A 19286-nucleotide genomic window follows, 5' to 3' on the forward strand; every position below is an offset into this window, starting at 1 on the left:
AATGGATTTTGCCTTCTGGGCCCCAGCCCACTCAGCTATACTCCCACTCCAACACTGCATCCAGCCTGCCTTCCTGCCGGTGCAGCATACCCACTTTGCCACCCAATGGGGACAGGCTACCGTGAGAGCCTTCCCAGCCTTCCTAGGCCTGGCAGGGCAGTGGGGGTGATGACATCTATCGGGGTGCTCTCCTGAACACTGCTTTAACTCCTGTACTTGGGGCCCTTGAAACCTTGAAGCCTGGCATTGCCCCTAAGTGAGCCAGTGACATTGACCTTAAAGCAGCATTTTACAGGATTTCTGCTCAGTGACCTTGGAGGTATTAGGCCCAGGCCCTTTGCTGCCCCGAGCTGACCAGTAAAAACCCTTGGCATGTTTCCAGGTCAGATGGGTGGCAACAGCAAGTCCACTAGGCCAGGCTAGGGTTCATGAGGACATGCTCTAGGGAAAGCATGGCCCCAGGCAGGCCACTTCCTTCTGAACCCAGACATGGTTCTCCTGCCCAGGGCCTCTCTTTTCTGGACCCCAGGCTCTGATCTGGGCCTCAGGTTGCTCTTTTGTCATCCACTCTTTCCTCCTATTATGGTGCTGGTCCTCCAACACCAAGCATAGCCAAGGCAGAGCAAGGAGGGAAGCAAGACAGGGGACAAGTTCACCAGCCTGACAGAAAGGGCCCTTGAGAGGCAAAGCACAGGTCCTGAATGCATAGGGCAGCTGTAGACAGAACCCTGAAGCCTCCTTTAGTGAGGGAGAAACCTGAGATCAACACAAGTATGAGCACAGTGAAGAAATAAAGGCAGAAGGAGGACAGGTGCACCTCCTGTCCTTAATGAGCCTGGCTGTGCCGACCACCCCTGCAATCTGAACACTAGTGTTCCAACAGTCCCAACAGTGGAGGGCAGAGCACCTAGATTGGTAAGCTCCTCCAGGAAGAAGCAGGCATCCCAGGTTGAGGGAGGAGTGCTGTTTGCAGCACCTCAATAGCCCAGAGCCAGCTGCTGGCTCTAGGCCAAATGGGCCGACCATTCCTCAGATGTGTCCACATGGAGGGTGCATAGCAAATGTCCTCTAATAGTGGTTTGGAAAGCTAAAGCCCCAGCTTTAGTGGTGTAAACTCACACCCCTTTTACCTAGAGGATTGTGGAGTATGAGGGTGGATTCTACTTGTCCTGAGAGGCCACAACCCAGTGCAGCCCACAAGTTTCAGGAGACCTGGTTTGTGAATGGGGATGGGGAAATAGAAGATGGGGTGGCTGGGTGAGGTGTCAGTCTGATACAAGACAAACCCATGTCCCATGCCCAGAGCAAGACCTGCTCTATCCCCTACCGGAGGACCTTGGTCCTTGAAGATGCAGTGTGTGTGTGTGTGTGTGTGTGTGTGTGTGTGTGTGTGTGTGTGTGTGTGTGTGTGTGTGTGTCCCGGTCCGCGCATGCATGCGCGGTCTCTTAAACCGGGTGTTTGTGCGCGAGCGCGCGCGCGTGCTCTTTCTCAAACCGGGATGGTAACCTCTAGGGACAGAAAAATGGAGGGCAGGGAGCAAGGAGGGAAGCCTACCAAGGTGGGTGTGATCCTGGACCTTCAGCTGACAAGGTCCAGGGGCGGGGCCTCATAAAGCTGAGTGGACGCTGGACTTGAGTTCCGCTGTGTCTGCGGAACATGGCCCCTGGGCCGCCAGTCACACAGGGGCTCTTGCTGCTGCTACCTCTCCTGCCACTGTCGCAGGTGGGTTGGGCTGCGCATACGGCGGGTTTATGGCAAGTGGGGCGGCCCTGAGTTCGGCCCCGCCCCGCTCAGGCTAACCTTTGTCCCCACAGGTGACGCTGGGTTCCGCGGACAGCAACTGTGACCCTTCGGACCAGTAAGTAGCTGGGGACGGGGAGGAGGAGAGGGGACAGGAGAGGGAGACAGAGCTCGGCCCGCGTGCTGGGAAAGGCTGGAGCGGTGGAGTGAGCTAGCAGATACCCCGCCTGCTCCAGGTGCCGCTGTCCCCGCAGGTGCCCGCCCCAGGCCCGCTGGAGCAGCTTATGGCATGTGGGGTAAGTGGAAGCCGAGGTGCCAAGCCTCTTGTCCCACGGTTCCTCTGAAGGTAGACCTAGGCTAGGCCGGCCAGACCCTTTCCATCTACTGCCCCCAACTCCCTGGACGCTGTTTGTTTAAAGAGCTCTTGAGCTCCAGGCAGCCTTGGAAGCAAGACCTGATTATAGTCAGCAGAAGGCACAAGGATTGTGCAGTTGGCTGGGGACAGTGTGTCCTGGGAATAAACCCAAGGACACCTCTGGCCAGCCCTAGAGAGCCAGCCAGGGCAGGCTGCTCCTCAGGCCTGCATTTAGCCCAAGAAGTTCTGGCATGGAGAGACTTGTCTTGCTTTCTTTCCCCCTGTCTTGTTATCCTTCTTGGTGGTTGGGCATGACTGGCCCCAGTGTACAGGTGCGTGGCAGATCCTCACTCTTCTCTGCCAGGCTTATCCTGCTTGCCATACTCCTGATGCTTCTGTGTGGGGTCACAGCCAGTTGTGTACGGTTCTGCTGCCTCAGGAAGCAGCTGCACACCCAGACACGCATGCGACCAGCATGGCAGCCCTGTGAGCTGACAGTCATCCCTGTGGACAGTGACAGCCCTGCACACAGCACTGTGACCTGTGAGTGTCTGGGGGTGGTGGGCACGGGGGTGAATGCCAGACCGTCCCCACAAACCCACTCTTGTTCCCTGCAGCCTACAGCTCCGTGCAGTACCCACTGGGAATTCGGTTGCCCCTGTTCTTCGGGGAGCCAGACCCTGACTCAATGGTCCCTCCTACCTACAGCCTGTATGCCTCTGAGCTGCCACCCTCCTATGATGAGGCTGTGAAGATGACAAAAGCCAGAGAGGAAGCAGTGGCTCCCTCTCAGAAACCCAACTCTCTGCCCGAGGCCTTGGGGCTAGAGACTACTCCAGGGCCCCAAGAGCCAGGCCCCAGCACCCAGCAGCCCTAACTGTGCCCCTTTGAAAAGGGCAGGAGTTCTTTCTTGTGGAGCCGTTAAACCATAACCTGGATCTGGCACTCAGAACCAAGGACCCCACCTGTGCCATCCCTCCCCAGGGAAGGCCAGCCATCCAGCACATTGCTGCAGACTTGGCCTCGTTGCTATGCAATGCCCGGCCAGCCAGCCTGCCCTGTGTTGGCCCCTCCTCCTTACCCCTCCCACCTATCTGGGGCCCAGCAGACCCTCAGCCCAGAGGAGCCTGAACCTTGAGAGCTGAGGCCCCACTGGCATGTCAGCCCTTTGAAGAGAGAATAAAGTTTATGTGAACATGGTCTCTGCCTTTGTGGAAAGGGCTCTAGTGCCCCCAGCGTGTCCAGGAGGCCTTAGGTAGCCACCCCAGTGTGGACAGACAGGGTTAGTGGGAGTCCATTTACTTTTCCTGCTGGTGTTCAGAACCCAGAACTGGACAATGAGAAAGGCCAAGGTCAGAGAGAAATGGTCTAAATTGTGTGTCCAGGACTGTCCCACACATCCTTCTCCAGGACCAACCCCTTACCGCCTTCCCCTCCAGGTTGGGACAGTGAAAAACAGTAGAGTCTGGCTGGAACATTTACTTGATGCAGAGCTGTGGACAGGGAGGGTGGCAGTGGGCAGTAGATTTCCTGGGCAGACCTCCCACAGTCACAGCAGCTATATTACTGGACAACTTGAAGGACTCTCCTGTCATCTGGCTATAAACTCTGGGGGTAGACGGGCAGGCTAGCAGCCTTCCCTGGCCTGAGGCTTGGTTCCCAGGCTCGTCCATTGCTCACCTTCATAGTCAGTGGTTCCATCCTTGTCAATCTCCTTGGCTCAGCCTCTGTTTTACTGGGGGTCTCACACACATTCATGAACACCTGTCTACCAAGGTCTCACACTCAGCTGCCATCTGCTGGTATCTTTATGAACTCCCCATTTACTCAGGTACCACCCCACCCCGAAGCCCAAGGCCCTCCTTGAGTATGTTCCAGTCTATGTAGTTCTTGGTGTCCTTGTCAAAGCTGCCCTTAGCTTGCCCTCCTGGTTGTGGGCTTTCTCATAGTAAATCCACAACAGCACCAGGAAGCTATCATGGTTAAAGAACCCTTTGTCTGAAAATAATTTTACTGACCCAAGAATCAAGTTAGAGCTAGGCTAGGCCCACTTCTACCTTTCCCTTCTAGATGCTTCTCTCCCCATTCGTATGCACAGGTGACCATGGCCCAAGATTTCACACACACCCCACACACCCTGCCAGCCCTGACTTACTGCCTCTGTCCACATCCTTGCCCAAGGAGGCCAGATCACTCTTGGTGAAGTTGATTCCCAGCAGGCTCATGAGCTGCTCCCACTCTCCGATCTTCACGTTTCCATTGCCCTCCTCATCAAACATCTCAAAGATCCCCTTGTATTTCTTAATCTACTCAGCTGACAAGCAATCAGTCTGTAAGGACACTTACAAGTCCTTCCTGTCCAGGAGAGGTTAGGAAGTAACCTAGCATCTACTTGGCTTCAGGGAACATAATTTAAAGGGAGGCCCTAATGAAGAAAAGATGTTCAAGAACAAGCAGATGTAATGAGCTTCATGGTGAGTGAAATTCTGACAGAGGCAAAAATAAGCAAGCAGGAGGTAGGGGCAGTCATGAGTACCAGATGAAGGTGGTCAGGTAGGCACACAAGAGCCAGGGCACAGGCCATCCTTGTGAGGTAGCATCAGGAACTAAGAAGTCTATGCGACAGACCCTGGGGCCAAAGGAGACAGCACACAAGACACAGGAAACTGGCATGGGGAGACGCCCAATGAAGCCATGGTAAAGGTTCCCAGGTAAAGGCTTCCCTGCCAGCAGGTCATAGGACTAGGAAGACACAGTTCAGCATCCAACCCTTACCTTTGCACATCCTTGAAGCAACAGAGCCCTATGAAAGCCTTCAAGAAAGGGGTGTTCCACCCTGGCCCTAGAGAAGGAAAGTGTATTGGTTAAAATATTAAGGCAACTCCACATAGTTTAAAGGGAGGTTTATTTTGTGGGGTAACTTACAAGTGAAGGGATAGGTTACAGGGTCTCGGAAAGGTGTAGTGCAGTCCGGCGGTGTTCTCTGGAGAACTCTGCTTGGTCTACCTCCAGCATCCAAGGTCCAGGAACCAAGAGAGCCCGTACATCCAAATTTCAGGTCTTCAGTGAAGCCTCAATGGGGGTTGGAACTTCCAGATCAAAGCTGGAATGGCTATCCACTACAAAAGTGTTGATGGCTAAAGGCTTCTTCTAGGCTTCCAGAGCTCCTTTTTAGGCTTCCAAGAGGTCCTCACAGCTTGGGTGCATTTCTGCCTGCAGGCCCTGCCCAAATTCCCACCCCACCCAGCTAGTCCACCAGAGGTTCCTCTGGGTGCTGAAACTACCTTATTATGTGTGTGCCTGATCAAGAAGACACTGCAGTGATTCCAAGCTGCTTTGGGTAGAGCATGCAGAACAGTGGCCCAGCCAGGTCTTAGCTATGCTCAACTACCCAGGGCCTCCAGGACAGATTCCAAAAGCCTTTTAGGGGTAGGAAATCCTGCCGGCCCTATAACAGGATAGGCTCAGTCCTTCCCTACAGGGGCCCTTTCCTGAACCTTCTCAGCCTGGGAGTCCCCTAGCCCTGAAGATGAGTGCTAAGGGCCAGGAACAGAGGGGCAGAGACAGGCTACATGGGCTGTTCCCTTCTCATGATCAAACTCTACAAGCCCACACACATGAATGTACACACACACATACACACACACAAAAAAAAAAAAACAAATAAATAAATAAAAATACATGTAATAATTTTTTCTGTAAGTTTTTAAGTTCAGGGCTGAGGAGATGGCTCAGTGGATTAAGAGCACCAAGGTTCTACTTCAGGTACCTTCATTGAAAGTGGCCATCACTCACTTATGAAACTTCTTGCAAAAGGCCCAGACTAACCAGTTAGTTTCCTGTTGTATGATATTTTGTTTGTTTTGTGACAAATAAAGCTTGCCTAGAGATCAGAGGGTGGAGCTAGCCACTAGTTAACCATAGAGGCCAGATGGTTGTGACTCACACCTCTGATACCAGCACTTGGGGGGCTCATGCCTTTAATCCTAGCACAATTGGGACATGGAGACAGGAATATAAGATAGGTAGAGACAGGATCTCGGCCCCTTTTTCATTCGGAGGATTCGTAGAGGTAAGAAGTCTCTAGTGGCTTCTGCTCTGTTGCTCTGATCTTTCAGCTTTCACACTGATATTTGACTCCTTAGGATCACACTGCAGTTCCCCATTTGGCTTTGTCTGGCTGGTCTCCCATGCTCATGGACTCAGTTCCAATCTCACTGCTAATACTTGGCAAACACTCTACAAAGGCAGAATGAGCAAGTTGGCTAAGGGATCCCAAACACCCTGCACAGGTGGGGCTAAAGGTCCCCCACTCAGAGAAGGAACATGGGCACAACCTGGGGCCAGGCAGGTGAACCTGGGGCAGGCTGCCACCAAGAGGCTGGCAGGTTTCCTCCAGGCAATTGGGGGCTATTTCTTGGGAAACCTGACCTCCCTTCCACTCAGAACAACAAAGTGAACTCCCTAGGGAGTAGCAAGGTACCACAGAAACACTCAAATACTCTGTGCCCACTTATACACTTGAAGTTTTTTGTTTGTTTGTTTTTGTTTGTTTGTTTCACATGTGCACCAGCCCCTCTTGTCTGAGTATAGCAAATCACCAGGCAGTGGTGCTGACCCCCTAGAGCTTGTTTGGGGGGCTCCTTGCTCCGATCCAGGCAGTGAGCAGGAGACCCACTGGTTAGAGACCACAGCACTTAGTTTATACTTGTAGATCTCAGATCTGTGGGCTGAGGGGCTCCTCTCATCCCTAGCTGGCTGGCTGCCAAGATTAGTCATGACCTCAGCCTACCTGTCCCATGCCTGTCTGATGGCTCTGAGCATGTGGGGCATTCAGCGTCCTCCAACAGCCCAGTCCTCTGCCTGCCAGAATACCCAGAGCTGCAGGATGAGAGCTGCTGAGGCCAAAAAGTCTGTGCTAATGGTAATGGGAAGGCTCCAGTGTGCAGCAGGCCTGTCTCCTGGGACTGTGAAAGAGGCCAGCTCTGGTTTCGACGTGGTTGGAGGATCATCCTATACCTTCATCCTGGCTGTGATCTGGCTTTGGTTTTCCCCAGGATTGGGGGCTCTCTGTGTATTGAATGCCTTCTTCCAAGGGTGCAGGGTAAGGGAAACCACAGCATCTAGACACTGGCCATCCTACCTAGATTCTGAGCCTAGAGTCACAGAGGGGAGGCAGCAGGTTACAAAAAGATGTCCTGGACAGCCATGCCTCACATCTCTTACCTGACGGTTGTAAAGAGTCTTTCTCTGTCCTACCAGCCAGCTCCCAAACAATGACATGGAGACTTATTAATTATGAAAGTTCAGCTTTAGCTTAGGCTTGTCCCACTAGCTCTTATAACTTAAATTAACCCATTTATTTTAATCTATATTTGCCTCATGGCTTTTACCTTTCTTTTGTTCTATGTCCAACTCTATGTCTCATTAGCATCTCCCTGTGCCTCAATTATCTCCTCCTACTTCCTCTCTCTGTACCTGGAAGTCCCACCTATACCTCCTGCCTAGCTATTGGCCATTCAGCTTTTGATTATACCAATCACAGCAATACATTTTCACATAGTGTATAAATATCCCACAACATTTCTCCCTTTTGTCAAAGTAAAAAGGAAAGGTTTTAACTCTAATACAGTAAAATTATACACAATAAGGGCAATTATCAAGTAAGAAATACATTTACAATGTCCAGTCTATCTGTATTTGGCAAATTAAGAGAAAATGTTCCATTATTTATCCTATCTTGGTGAGTCCAAAGTTTTGGACCTAATTTACTTTTTATCCTAACTTGTAATACCAACCCAAAACTATCTTTTTGGACCTCAAAATGTTTTCTTAGATAAACAACTTAAGCTTTTATGTCTCTCAACCCTGCATATTTTACATCTCTTATATAAGTTTCTTTTCTGAATTTGGTAACAAGGAAAACTGTAACTATAACTATATCATCTTCAACCCCATCAGAGACCCAGGAAGGATATAATACTACCTAAGTGAACAGGAAGTGCAGAGCAAGCAACTTCCAAAACTATAGAAATGACAGAAGCAGCTGGCTTCCTGGACAGTCACCCAAGGTTCCTCTGCAACGTTGGGGCATCCATTTCTAGCCTACAGGCCTAGAATATCTGACAGACTTTTCTGTGAAGTAGGAATTTTGGAGAACTGCCCTATCTTGTTTTGGCAAAGTTTGGCAGTCACCTTCCTTTGTGTCCAGCTTGTCCAATTTGGACAGCATACTGTCAGCAGTTGAGGTAAGAGACAGTTTCTTGCCCAGTGGCTAACTTTGCCACATTAAAAGCAAACTCCATATGGAGGTTCTTCAATGCCCATCATCTTTTTTTGAAAGAGATTGGTGTTACTAGGAGCAGATGCATCTCACTTTCATAAAAAGCCTTATGTTGAGGCTGGAGAGATGGCTTAGCAGTTAAAAGCACTGGCTGCTCTTCCAGAGAACCCAGATTCAATTCCCAGTACCCACATAGCAGCTCACAGCCGTTTGTAAATTCAGTTCAGATCCAGAGGATCTGACACCCTCACACAGTCATACATACAGGCAAACCACCATAAAAAGACATTTAAAGAAAAAAAAAGAAAAGCCTTATGTTATTAAAACACCTTAAATGCCATATTATGTAGGTTTCTGAAGTATTTGAAGACCATATCTAAAAATAGATCTCTGTATGACCTTGAAAACATACCTAACATGACTATAAAGTTGATTATTTTAGATGATTAATTACTAACCTGTATTTCTTAATTATCCTAAATAGCTTTCAAGGACTAGAACTTTACATTATATATTTGCTTTTGTTTTTTCTTTGGTTTTTGAGACAAGGTTTGTCTGTGTAGCCCTGACTATCCTGGAACTCGCTCTGTAAGCCAGGCTGGACTCACAGAGATCTGCTTGCCTCTGTCTCCCCAGTGTTGGGATTAAAAGTGTGCACCACCACTGCCCAGCTTACATTACATTTTTAAATGAGCTGCATAGGTACAATACCTTAAGTAAGAAACATATATACAATATTACAAAAATAACCTTAAATATGTATCAATATACAAAAATCCATACAGTGTAAAATATTTGAGACTAGTGGTTGGTCAAAAGTATGCTCCAACAATCCACCCTTTTATCACATCATTTCTATGCTATATGCCCCTTTTTCCCTTCAGAAATAGATGCTTGAATCTAATCTCCTTTGTTTAGTTTTTTTCCTGACCATTACCAATAACAACTTCCCTAAATGATGACAAACATTCATAACCAACCAAATGACCAAAACCACCCACCCCACCTTTTGGGAATGTGGGCATTGTGTTCTCTAGACTGCTTCCTGCTCTCTGGGGGCAATGACATCTTTAAAGGACACTGAGAAAATTGGGATAATTGTCAAGTCCTGTTGTCCAGTCTCTGTGATGGGAATGTGCAGGGCTTATCTGAAGTCCTGTTGAGAGTAGTCTGTGAGACTAGACCATCTTAGCTAACAGCTTTGAAGATGTTCTGGATGCAGAATTTTGGGGAAACTGAAATAGAGGCATTTTGAGAGGCTGGATCACCTGAGCTACTTGTTTTTATTGGTGTCTGGTTCTTTCTTTTTTTTTTTTTTCCTTAAACACACCAACTTTTAAAGGTAACATATATATCTGCATAACACAAGTATGGAATGTGTGGTGTATACAAGTCAGTAAAGATGATTTTTTGTTTTATGTTTGAGCAGGTAAAAGACATCTGTCAACTTTATAAGTCCATTTGGACTGTATAATCAAACCTCTATCCATGCCATATGAAAGGATGGGATGTAATAATAAGTCATGAGGACTCCGTAGCCAACAAGATTTATCATGTCTCCTCCAGTCTCAGAGCTGTTCTCATGTCGAGGGATCAGCACATACATCACCTGTCCTGTAGTCTTTCTTGGCTTTTCCCTGTGTCTGCAGTCAAGATTCTCAGAAGGTCTCCCCTGATTAAATCTGATGTTTATTAATTTTGAAGAGAACCATAACTTTTTGTTTCCTGTGGAAACAAAGGCACAACTGCTCCCCCAGTGCAACACATTGCCCAACTTCCATTCTGAAGCCAAGACATTCCTAAAGCAGCTAGGCTTGTATAATTCAGCAGTCCTTCCACAGTCTCTCAGCAACTGTCGTTCTCTGTTCACTAGCATTCAAAAAATTCAAAATTAACAAAGCACCATATAAGGTCCAAACTCCCTGTGTTATAATATTTTCTATCCTTACATGGCTTATTTTTTTATATTACTTTATTCTCTTTTTAAAATTTTAAAAATATTTATTTTTTCTATAACTGTCTATATCCATTTTCTTTAGCATCTAAGCACATTTTTAAGCATACTCTACCTGTTCAGAGGTTTTTATCCCATCTGGATCTGTCTTTACTGAGCATCTGCAGTGTTCTGTGATAGCATGAGACAAATTGCCGGCGTGGCTCAGCTTAGTGCATGGCACTGGCGAATGGTGCTGGCAGCTGGCTCCAACCTGCAGGCAGCAGCCAGTAACCACGCCTCTGTATGCTGCCAAGCACCAGCCCACCTGAGAGACTGACTGCAGGACTAGGAAGCTACATCCATCTCTTTGTCCAGAACTTTTCTTAACTTTCTCAAGCCCTATGTTTGGATATTCAAGCGCTATGTTGGGCACCATTGATAAAGAGTCTTTCTCTGTCCTGTTAGCCAGTTCCCAAATAACAACGTGGAGACTTCTTAATTATGAAAGCTTGGCCCTTAGCTTAGACTTGTCCTACTAGCTCTTATAATTTATATTAATCTACATTTTGCCTCATGGCTTTTACCTTTCTTTTGTTCTGTATGTCCAACTCCCTCCATGTCTCATTGGCATCTCCCTGTGCCTTGATTATCTCTTCCTACTTCCTCTCTCTGTGCCTGGAAGTTCCACTTACACCTCCTGCCTAGCTGTTGGCCATTCAGCTTTTTATTACACCAGTCACAGCAATACATTTTCACACAGTGTACAAATATCCCACAACAGACAATGGCTCACAACTGTGAAGAGTAGACTCGGCTTTCGGCATCCCAGACTGCTCTCTTCTGACAGAGCTTGGCTACATCTCTGAAGTCCTGAAATCTTGGTGACTTCATGATTTACACTCAAACTTGCCATCCCTGGAGACCAAGTCAGAGCCAAGACAGCACTCCCACCTCTTCCCTGGCCTCCAACACAGCTTTCCTTCCGGCTGTGACTCTACGCTCATCCTAGCCTTACAGATAGTCAGATCCTCATCTTCTTTCTCCTTTTCATGCTGGCTGATCTCTGTGTGCCTTGTGCATCTAAGGACAGATAATAAATCTTCATTTTCCATCATTATATCTTCTGGTCACTAAAGAAGAGAGAAAAACCTAGAATAGCATCTGGGCTGTCTTCTCCGTGTGTGGTCACATGTGTACCGCCGTGCATATGCAGAGATCAGAGAACAACTTTAGGGGTTAGTTCTCTCCTTCCACTGTTTAGGTTCCAGAGATCAAACTCAAGTTGTTAGGATGTTGAGAGTTACCCATTGGGCAACCCTGACACCCTCACCTGGTATATTGTCCTCAAGACAGAATTTCCTTCTGTAGATTACAGCATCCATTGTATGCAGAGATCATATTTTGGCTCTTACATCAGTGGACCTTTGATTGTTTCTGCTTCTTTGCTTTTGTGAATAATTCTGTAAGGAACATGACGGTATGCAAAGGTACTTTTTAGATAAGATTAATAGTTGAATGGGTAGAATTTGAGGAAAACAGATAACTGCCAACATGCAGTTGGGCCTGGTCCATTCTGCTGAAGACCTTGAGAAAAAAGACCAGAGTTCCTGAAGGAAAAATAAAAAGCAATTCTATCCACAGATGAAGGCCAAGAATACATCAGATCTTCCCTGGTTCTCCAGCTTCCATAATCACATGATCCACTTCTTTAAATTCAATTGCTGTCTTTACCCAACTTTTGTGTATGAGAGAGACATATGCATGTATATGTGCTTATACAAATCCTGTCTCTAATCCAGAAGGTCACACAGGCAAGGACCAGGCTCCCTAGAGCCGGAAAGGTTCAGGATCATTGTGTTCCAGGAACTTTGAGACATTCCCTACTGTAGAACATGCTCTGCATTCTCTGGATAGAACAAACATATGGCCAGGGTACCAGAGGGTTGGGAGAATATGTATACAACATGAAGAGTCCAGTAATAGGTTTCTCCATCCACACAGTAAGCCACATCAAGCCAATTTGAAAAAGTGTAAGAACAGGTTTATTTGAGCAAAGCAACTCCCAAGTGGGTTCTCCAGTCCCTGAAATTGAAGCCAGAGAAGCCACATGTCCAAACTAAAGCAGAGAGCTTATATAGCTTGTAGGTGAGGGGTGGTGATGTGTTCACCACAAGCTGCGTTTATGCCCAATTATGGTTAAAAAGCTGACCACTTTACTCAGGGACTTTGGCTGCTGGCAACTTCAGGGAGCAGCTACCACAGCAGCCAAGAATGCAGAACTGGACTTTTTGGTGCCTTCCCTTTGTTCAGAGATTCTCTGAGTGGACAGGGTTTAGAGAGAGAGAGAAATAGGAATGGGTCTTTATAGATCATGCAGGAGCAAGCTGGAGGTTCCAACCAAACACCCAGTACTCCCGGCCCAAGTGCTTTCAAAAACAGAAACCAGTGCCCTGGTTTCATTTCTGCTGTTGAGGTAAACTATCCTGACAAAAAGCAATTTAAGGAAGAAAAGGGATTATTTAGCTCACAATTCCAGATCACAGCCCATCACTGTGGAAAAGCCAGTGTGAGAGAGCTAGTCACATCACACCAACCGTCAAGAGCGGAAGATGAATACACACACAGTCATTTGCTTGTTTGTACTCAGCTCCATTCTCCATTCTCAGGGCTCCTAACTACTGAACGGTGCTACCCACAGTGTACTGGATCTTCCCACATCAATTAATTAAGCAGATTCCCACAGGTGTGCTTATAACCCAACAAAATGTAGACAGTCGCTCATTGAGACTTCTCAGGTGATTCTGGGTGTGTCACACTGATAACTAGAACTACCCCAACCACCATTCAGCCCTATCCTTCCCTCCTTTTTGTGATCTCTAGCTTCCCTATCTTCCATAAATTCCCACAGACAAACGGAGTCTTCATCTCAACGTCTTCCTGGAAGAGTCCAGCATGTAAAAAGGGGCGCTAGAAAGGAAAGCCCCAAAAACATATAAAATGAGTTAAAGAGTCCAGTACTATTTATTAGATGTCTAGAGTTCATGTAATGTGTGTCAAGTCCCAAAGAAACCCAGGACAAGGCTCTCCCAGCACTTCTCACTCTGCCTCCTACCCTAAAGCTCTCCAGCCTAGGGTCTGAGCTTCAGTTCCCTCCCCCAGTTTCTCTTTCCTATACAAACCTACAATTTTGGCCATGCTCTGTCTTGGATCTCCTCTTGGTCCAAGGCTCTTCTTGGTTTGCTTGCTCTTTCTCCCCACTCTCTTCTCTTCCTCTCTCATGCCCTCCCTTCTTCTCGCGGTCCTGTTCAGTCTGGACCCTTCCGGATGTCTCTGGCTATCTACAATACAACCCTTCTCCCCAACCATACCTAAGAGTGGCCGTGTCCTCACTTTCATCCATCTGATGCTCAAAACCCAGGAGAGTCATATATGAGCCTCCTCCCAAAGGCTTGGCCTCGCCTAACCAAACCAAGCTGCTGATTTGACTCTCATCGGATGCGTATGGGTCATTTGTTTCTACTGGCTTCTGCTACCCACCACATTTGACTCCAAAGTCTAGAGGCCACCCCTTCAGCCATGTCCTCCCTCCACCTGCTATTACCATCTGTCTCTTCTCACCCATTCAGTAAGTGCCCTCTCTCTGGATCCTGGTGTCTACTACACTCTCCTGGGTGTCCACCATATAGGCATCTCTCTACTAAGAAGCCTGATACACCCTCCAGGGTGCCCACATGGGTGTCTCTCTTCTAAGGCACTTACTCTTCTCCCTCTATTGGAACCCTCCCTTCTCCAAAAAACTCTCCTAGTCTACCTCCTCAGCTGTCCTCCCCTCTACTTGCTCTAACCACTTGTCTCTCCTCTACTGGGTAAGTGTCACCCTGAAGCTGCCTGCTTTGTCTACTCTTAATGACAAAAAGCCACACCAATGTGCCAGAAAGGTCCTCTCACCCTGCTGAGCCCCTGTCGTGTGGAAAGGGAGGCCTCTTCTCTGTGATTTGGGACTTCTCTCTGACAAGTCTTTCAGTCCACTTGGGGATGCCCCAGATTTAAATTATTGTACAACTCTTGCCCTGTCTTCTCTATTTGTTCTCTCAGCTCCTTCCTGGAGCTTCCTGGCCTCCCCTAAGAGGTGCAGTCCCACAGCTTTCTCTACACCCTCCTGGGCCTCTATGATATCAGAATCCTTCCTCAGTCAGAGTTCCTATCTGTGACTCTTTCCTTTGCCTCCTCCCCCTTGGAACTACCTGCTCTATCTTTTCTTATGCTCTCCTGTGCCTATATGTTGCAACCCTGTCCTCTCTTCTGCTAGGAGCTGATATGTTTTCTGCCCCAAATAATAAGTTTCTCCACCAATGTAGTAAGCCGTATCAAGCTGAATTGAAAAAATATAGCAACAGGTTTATTGAGTAAGGCAACTCCCAGGTGGGTTTACTAGTCTCAGAGATGGAGGCCAAAGAAGTCATGTGCCTGAGCTAAGGCAGAGAGGTTTTATAGATTGTAGGCAAGTGGTGATGATGTGTTCACCACAAGCTGGGTTTATGGGTCAAAAGCTGACCATAGACAAGTACTTGGATGGACGGCAGCATCAGGGGAGGAAGCTGCAATAGTCACCAAGAATACAGAACTGGGCTTTAGTGCCTTTCCTTTGTTTTGAGATTCTCTGAGTGGGTGAAGTTTGAAGAGAGAGGGGGAATGGGCTTCTCAGACCATGCAGGGATGAGCCAGAGGCTCCAACTGAATAGGAGCTACATGCTATGTCCCTCAGCTTCTCTGTGCCCACCCTCATGGCCTTTACTGCCATTTCCTTTCTTCTCCCCACCCCACCCCCTGCCCCCCAAGCTACCTGCTCTGTCTCTTCTCTATGCTCTCCAAGGCCTCTAAGATAATAGAATCCTCCCTAGAGTTCTTGCTTTCAACTCTTATTCCTCACTGCTACCCTGTTCTCTGTTGCTCAGCTCCCTCCTGGAGCCTATGGGAACTCTCCTTCATTTTGTAACCCTTTCTTCTTTCCTCCTCAGACTCAGAGACTCAAATTCCTCTTCAGACTCCTCTATGTCTTACTATAAATGACTTGGCCTCAGTACAGCTCAATAAATGGTCAAAAATCAGCACACTCAATTTCTATATTCTCTCATACAGTAACAACTCCTATCACTGCACAAATGATTCCAAAATCTCTTACATCTTAATTTTCCATGCTCTACACTCCCAAAAGTCTCATCTCTAAGCTTTTCCTACTCTCCCCTCTACAAATCTTTTATCTCTAGGATTTCTCTGAACTCTATGCTAAAGAAATCTTTTTTTAAATGTTTTTATTTTTATTTTTTTTTCCGAGACAGGGTTTCTCTGTGTAGCTTTGCACCTTTCCTGGAACTCGCTCTGTAGCCCAGGCTGGCCTTGAACTCATAGAGATCCGCCTGCCTCTGCCTTCTGAGTGCTGAGATTAAAGGTGTGCGCCACCACCGCCCGGCTTAAAGAAATCTTTTGAGGGGCTGGAGAGATGGCTCAGCAGTTAAGAGCACTGACTGCTCTTCCAGAGGTCCTGAGTTCAATTCCCAGCAACCACATGGTGGCTCACAACCATCTGTAATGAGATCTGGTGCCCTCTTCTGGCCTGCTGTTATATATGCTGTATACATAATAAAAAAAATAAAAAAAAAGAAAGAAACTGCAGTATAAAAGGACCAAGAGAGTAAGGTTCCCAGTCTCTCCATAGACTGCCATTTATGGTTTAAAGTTTTATTTTGATGCTAAAAGTCTTCAACTAAATCTTTGATTCAAATTTTTAAGGCTCAGACTTAACAGGAATAAAGCTAAAAATCCTAAGCTTTAAAAGCTACTAACTTGCCGGGCAGTGGTGGCACATGCCTTTAATCCCAGCACTTGGGAGGCAGAGCCAGGTGGATCTCTGTGAGTTCGAGGCCAGCCTGGGCTACAGAGTGAGATCCAGGACAGGCACCAAAACTACACAGAGAAACCCTGTCTCGAAAAAACTATAAAAAAAGAAAAGAAAAGAAAAGAAAAGAAAAGAGAGAAAGAGAGAGAGAGAGAGAGAGAAAGAAAGAAAGAAAGAACGAATTAACTTGCCAGGTGGTGGTGGTACACACCTTTAGTCACAGCACTCAAGAGGCAGAAGCAGGCTGATCTCTGTGAATTCAAGACTAGCCTGGTAAACATAGTGAGTTCCAGGACATCCAAGGCTACCCAGAGAAACCCTGTCTTGAAAAAACAAACAAACAAACAAACTATTTACTTGTTGTAAACCATTAAAAATAATTAAGACATGCAAGTTAGTGATCAGTCACCTAATAAATGATCAAAGTATTTAATGTGCTCAGAACTAGTCTCATAGTCATGCTAAGTACAAATGTAATTCATTTACATTGACAAGCTTTGTTTAGCCTCCTGTATATGTTTTCAAGTTTAAGCCTAAAGCAAGTAACTAAAAACAAGTAAAGTTTCTTTAAATCAGGTATGCTTAATAGAAAATGGTCTGCATACTTTAGAGATCTGCTGAATATGGCATTTAAAATGTTTAGTGAAAAAGTTTCTTGTGATAGACAAAATGCCAAACTCCTAGAGGAAACCCTAAAGTCTCCAAAGAAGATGATGGGGCATCTGGATTGTTGTAATGCTAACTACTGAGCAAAGAAGTGGCCTATGCCTCACCAGGGCCCTGCCCAAACTGTGGACACTGTTGGGTTGACTAACCTACTCTATCTCATCAAGATAGATCAGTTTTCCAAAGTTGCTCCCTACAGGAAAATCTCTCAGACCTTCTAGGTCTGACAGCTGAAGGCCAATGCTGCCTTGTGCAGCAGCTGAAGATTTAAAGCTATCCTGTGTAACAGCCAAAGACCTACAACCTCTTCCTGCCACCCCCCCCCAAAGCCATCATGACCATGGGAGCCTAGGGTAACCATCCAGGTAGCCAGTAAGTCTCAGTCATTTTAACTGATACAGAGGCCATTTGGATTATGTTATCCTTCTCAGATCTTTGATGGTGTTGACCGCTAACTGTAGCTTTATCAGTTTAACAGCTGCAAGGAAACCAGCTCCTCTCTGCAAAGCTGCAACTGGTCAGTCCATTTCATATATAAAATCAGACCTCACTTGTTTCTAGAGCTACTAGGTCTCCAGCTGAGAAAGGCAGACACAGTTTACCTTGCTAGCAGACTGCACACTAAAAGAAATACCATTCCTTTATTTAAAGGAATTTGCTTCGCAATGACTGTCCTCAATAATCAACCACTTGTGTCTCGTGGTAAATGACTGGATAAAAGAAAAGGTTTAAAGTTTATTTAAGTTGCAAGGGTCTATGAGAGTGTTTTAAAGCATGTAGAGCAAGTTGTAAAAGTCTAAGCAAGTGATTTAAGGTATGTAAAAAAATAAAAACTCAGATTTCTTTCCTTCTCACTACTTCAAAAGTTCAATTTTGACATTAATCAGTGGAGTTCTGATAAACTCTTAATCTAGCTCTAGTAAACCACTGACTACTATTACCATAGTCAAAGCTAAAAAATTTAAATTTCCTTGGTTGTCTTTTAAGTACAGACTTAAAAGTACTCTTCTCAGTCATGCTAAAAACACCACTGTACATTCAGTCCTCTGGAAAGAGTGTTCACGCTTTTAGCGAAGAATCATTTTTTGGGGTCCTCAAGCTTTTGGTGTGACTCAAAGGTGTGATTCTACTGCTTCTACAATGTGTATTCCAGTGCAGATTATAAACAATGGTAATGCTAATATATCTAAAACTTCTATCCCTTTTTTTGTAAACTGAAAAGAAATTCATGTAAGCTTCAGGGAGTCTTGAGAGTTGGATCCATCTGTCACAGGTCAAATAAACTCCAGATAAGTACTTCTGTCAATCAACAGCCTAAGTTTCCCTGCCTACTGCCTAGCCCTGAGGGTAGCTCCACTTTCCCATGGTCTTGGAGCTCTTCCCTTCCCCTCAACTACTAGAAGCACAGGCCTGGAAGTTTCAAGTGTACATCCAAGATGATTTTCCCCTAAACTCCTTAATTTATCTTCTGTCCCTAGTCTATATCTGTCCAGCAGATTTCCAATCAACTTCTCCAAATACACAGGCCTTAGATGCTTCTGAAGTTTCTGACCAGCTGAGCCTCTGCATCCCAGGTGTTCCAAAGTGGCTAGCCCCAACTAATCCCAACAAATCTGGGCAATGAGCAAAACAGATGTCCTCCAGCCTGCACTCGGCTCTCCCTTCCAGACTTTGACCAACATCCAATCTTCCTGCTCCCCCACCCACAATGCCCCAATTTCAGCTAAGAAGCAGTTACAGAAGATTACATTGTTCCTTATCATCGACAAAAAGGCTGAATGTCAGGTCCCAAAGAAAGCCAGGACGAGGCTCACTCAGTACCTGTGGCTTCTCCCAGCACTTCTCACCCCAACCCCTGCTCCAAACCTCTCCATCCCAGGGAGTGGGTTTTGCTTCCCCTCCTTCAGCTTCTCTTTTTGTCTTTCTTTGTCTTCTGCCCTTGGCTCCTGGCTGACTGGCTCTTGGCATGTTTGCCCGCTTTACTTTCATCCTTCTTTCTCTCTTCTCTTCTCTTCCTCTTGCTCCCACTCCGCTCCCATGGCGTGTTTAATGATAAAGGTCATATGTAAAGGTCATGATAAAGGTCAAGTCTGGATCCTTCCAGATGCCTCTGGCTATATTTTCCCTTATTTCTACAATAAAACCCTTCTCCTAAACCATACCTAGGTGTGATCATGCACTCATTTTCATTCAATGTGATTTTTTCCCTTTGTTTTTGTTTTTGGCGACAGGCTTTCTCTGTGTAGCCCTGACTGTCCTGGAACTCTGTAGACCAAACTGGCCTCAAACAGAGATCTGCCTGCCTCTGCCTCCCAAGTGCTGGGATTAAAGGCAGGTGCAACCACCACTGCTCACCCCTTTTATACTTTTTTTTAACTATTTACTTTTCTTTTCTTTTTTTTAATAGCT

General features: G+C 46.5%; 2 protein-coding genes across 5 annotated transcripts; one reads left to right on the forward strand and one right to left on the reverse strand.

The window, feature by feature from the left end:
* The first annotated feature begins 1186 nt into the window (after positions 1-1186).
* Tmem52 (transmembrane protein 52) lies at positions 1187-3296 on the forward strand. 4 transcript variants are annotated; one of them, XM_076565882.1, is made up of 5 exons: positions 1187-1559; positions 1816-1859; positions 1996-2037; positions 2461-2639; positions 2714-3296. In XM_076565882.1, the coding sequence occupies exons 1-5, from the start codon at positions 1296-1298 to the stop codon at positions 2971-2973; spliced, it is 789 nt and encodes a 262-aa protein (XP_076421997.1). In that variant the 5' UTR covers positions 1187-1295; the 3' UTR covers positions 2974-3296. The 4 variants fall into 4 exon arrangements, with proteins under 4 accessions (XP_076421997.1, XP_076421998.1, XP_076422000.1 ...); XM_076565883.1 differs by lacking the exon at positions 1187-1559 and adding an exon at positions 1574-1723 and having other exon boundaries at positions 1978-2037; XM_076565884.1 differs by lacking the exon at positions 1187-1559 and adding an exon at positions 1575-1723.
* A 623-nt stretch (positions 3297-3919) lies between these two features.
* On the reverse strand, positions 3920-4680 carry Calml6 (calmodulin like 6). Its single transcript, XM_076563645.1, is given in 4 exon segments — positions 3920-4005; positions 4008-4094; positions 4252-4426; positions 4633-4680. Coding segments are annotated over 4 exon segments (396 nt in total).
* Positions 4681-19286: the final 14606 nt, after the last annotated feature.

The sequence above is a fragment of the Peromyscus maniculatus genome, chromosome 2 (genome assembly GCF_049852395.1).
Source record: "Peromyscus maniculatus bairdii isolate BWxNUB_F1_BW_parent chromosome 2, HU_Pman_BW_mat_3.1, whole genome shotgun sequence".
NCBI lineage: Eukaryota > Metazoa > Chordata > Mammalia > Rodentia > Cricetidae > Peromyscus > Peromyscus maniculatus.